A 3,485-nucleotide genomic window follows, 5' to 3' on the forward strand; every position below is an offset into this window, starting at 1 on the left:
CACACACACACACACACACACACACACACACACACACACACACACACACACACACACTTGCCTAATGACAGTCGTGCCCTTCAAGCACCTCCGCTGTGAACTGAAGAGGACACGAGACGTCAGCCTTTCTTCTGATCATCACACTCATCTCAATATGAATAGGCCCGCAGCGCCATACAAATCAAAAGGTCTTAAAAGGCTTCATCAACAAACCGGGTTTGAAGTTGCTTCATGGGGAGGAAGTGCCTGTTGCATTCAACTGAGGCCTGCACATCGTTCCATTTTTCCAAAAGCTTTTAACCCAAACCCACAATGGTGGCAGTGGAGGTTTTGAGGCTATGCACAGAAACCAGGGTGACAGATAATCATCATAAATCCTTTGATACCCTAATCAAATACAGTATGCTTCTCTTTGCTTCCTGCTGTGTGGACAAAGATGTGTTATGAAGAATAATGCTGATCGTATTACATTATTGTCTTTTTGAACACTTCATGCCTTCCCTACTCTGACTGTAGCCAAGAGGTGTCTTTTAAAGGGTCAGCAATACCCTCACCAGCTCGGCACTGTTGTTTTCAGACAATGTGACTCAAACAGAAGTTAACAGTGCACATTTTAGGGACTGTTTACAGCTATACACATTTCGAATATTTCCTGCAGTGAAACAGTGTATGTAGGTAATTAGGCTTGATAGATCAGAATACCTGTTCGTATAATAACATAGAATATATTATATACGATTATTGTGGCCAATATAACTTGCAATGAGGATAGTATCTAAATTAATTCAGTCCAAGTCATCTCAAGCTGTGTGTCTGTGTGTGTGTGTGTGTCTGTGTGTGTGTGTGTGTGTGTGTGTGTGTGTGTGTGTGTGTGTGTGTGTGTGTGTGTGTGTGTGCGTGCAGGCAGTGGGAGGATGCAGAGATCATGGTGCTCCTTCAGGTCATGTACACAGATTTGGATTTCATCGCAGCCTTCAACATCGAGCCGGCGGTCCTGCAGCACTTCCTGTTCGAGGTGTACCGGAGATACAACAACATCCCCTTCCACAACTTCAAGCACTGCTTCTGTGTCACCCAGATGGTGAGTGTGTGTGTCTGTTGCAGTGATACTTCATAAGGACAGACTAGGGAGAGCCCGATTGTGTGTGTAATCATGAAATTGTGAAATGATGCCATCATCCCTTTGACTTGGTGAAGGACATGTTCAAGGTGGAGAAGGAACTCACATCAGAGGACAGCTATTTCACCCTGATGGTTTGATGGCGTCTTCATCAAAAAATAGCTTTGACGAGCACCAGATACTTTTCTCAGGAGTTTGAGAAGCCAAAGCAGTGGCAAAAAGAAGATTAGAAATGACACCATAATTGTGTGCTTCTGTTCTTCGACTGTATGTAAAAGGGGTCACTTGTCCATAAGCTATATGGAGCATCTTAAACTAAATGAATTGACATATGGGCAGCATTCTGCCAGGCTCTTACTTTCACATGACTGACAGCAGTGCTGGTGTCAAGGCATCACAAATACCTTGATAGACACTCTGAGATGCAGGTTTCTACATGGCTGTTGGTGGCGTCCTCAATCAGAAATGTCAGAACTGTTCCTGAACTTTTAGAAAGAATAGACCAGGGACTTTAGTTAAGGCCCTTGTCCCTGAAATAGAAACACAAAAGTATCCTTAAAAGGTTTCTAGTTCTTCAGGTTGAAAAGCGAAAGAGGCTAATGTGTTTATTTCACTGCTCCCAAGTACTCCAAACTATTAGTAATTTAGCTTTTCATGAGGGCAAATGACAGCCTTTCCCCCACAGTACATGACAACATCTCTTGCCCTCTGAGCAGATGTACGGTCTGATCTGGCTGACGGACCTGAAGAGTAAGATGGACAGCGAGGACCTGCTCATCATGCTGACCTCTGCGGTGTGCCACGACCTCGACCACGCCGGGTACAACAACGCCTATCAGGTACCTCCATTAACTCTTTGTGCTTCTGCAGGCATGTTCCCTGACACACAGTGAGATTGCTACTTGATATTCATACTACTGAAGCCTCATTGTAGGTTCAGCTAAACTTTAGACCTTTTTTAACTCAGAACCTAGACCGTGGATTTTGTACTGTCTTCTACTTTTGATGACTTATACAAGGCGTATTTTAACAGCTGTAATGGGGGGGAAAAAACAGTGCCCAATAACTTACTTTGTATATTTGTGAGTTTTAAATGTCATTAACAAATTCTTGTTTTTATCTTTTAATGTATCTTTTAATAGCTGAAGTTGGACAGTTATACCTGTTGACATCACATACACAGTTTCTGTTGTATTTGACATTTTTGCTGTCAAATCATATTTTCACTAATCTTCTTTTAGTTTAAGAACACTGAGTTCTCACGTTGTGTAAAGAAAACATTAAAATGTGTTATGGTGTTGTCCCTTACAGCACCAATGCATACAGAAGTTTTTAAATGTTAATCCTAAAGTCTAAAGTAATGGCCTTGTTTCAGATAAATGCTCGGACCGAACTCGCTCTCCGGTACAACGACATCTCTCCACTGGAGAACCACCACTGTGCCATAGCTTTTGAGATCCTGGAGAAGGTAAGGATGACACCTCTCTGTCCAAGCTGCATGGAATCGTGCATTTAGGGTTAGTGATTGGAACTGACACCCTCAGATGAGTCTGTCCACTATCAGCGACAATCAACTGAACCTCATATTTTTCAGACAGAGAGCAACATCTTCAGAAATCTGTCCATGAATCAGTACAAGCGGATCAGGGAAGGGATCATCAAGTGAGTCCATCTCTCTGATTCTCTAAGTAATCCACATTTTGCTCCCTCAGGATAGCAACAGTATTTATCTTCTAATTTCAGATGCATCCTGGCCACTGACATGACGAGGCACAATGAGATTCTCAACAAGTTTAAGTCCATCCTGACAGCTTTTGACTTCACCAACAAGGAGCACAGAGAAGTGGTGAGAGGACTTTTGAGCCTGTGTCATATGTTCAGTATTCAACAGTGGCTGAAGTCTCAATATAAGAACTCTGCTTCTTTTACAATTGAATGTATAGCTTCTAATTGTGTCCTGTTGTGTTTGCAGCTGATGATGATCCTGATCAAAGTGAGCGATATCTCCAACGAGGCGCGGCCCATGGAGGTGGCTGAGCCCTGGTTGGACTGTCTGCTGCAGGAATTCTACAACCAGGTACCTTCACCACTGGATATGTGTTTCAACTATGAACATTTTATTTAAACTTTGTTCTGAACATGTTATCCTCCTTCAACCTTCGATTCAATGTGTGGGATGATCCTATTCAATACCTTGAAGATTACAACCTGATTCAGCAGCAACACAGTGTATTGAAAGAGTAAATGATTAGAAATATCAAAGGTTAGGGAGTAGAGTTCATGTCGTTCTCCAGGTCTGTTTCTCTCTCCCTAGCTAACAAAGAAGAGTTGCATCCCACTCAGTTGTTCCTTTGACTCCTTTCCA

General features: G+C 42.6%; 1 protein-coding gene across 1 annotated transcript; it reads left to right on the top strand.

Moving 5' to 3' along the window:
- Window positions 1-903: 903 nt before the first annotated feature.
- On the top strand, window positions 904-3,197 carry LOC104951775 (high affinity cGMP-specific 3',5'-cyclic phosphodiesterase 9A-like; the record flags this gene model as incomplete). Its single annotated transcript, XM_010778504.1, has 6 exons — window positions 904-1,081; window positions 1,837-1,959; window positions 2,496-2,588; window positions 2,715-2,782; window positions 2,864-2,966; window positions 3,093-3,197. Coding segments are annotated over 6 exons (670 nt in total), but the record flags the coding sequence as incomplete, so codon positions are not given.
- Window positions 3,198-3,485: the final 288 nt, after the last annotated feature.

This window comes from Notothenia coriiceps, unplaced genomic scaffold (genome assembly GCF_000735185.1).
Source record: "Notothenia coriiceps isolate Sejong01 unplaced genomic scaffold, NC01 NC01_scaffold00019116, whole genome shotgun sequence".
NCBI lineage: Eukaryota > Metazoa > Chordata > Actinopteri > Perciformes > Nototheniidae > Notothenia > Notothenia coriiceps.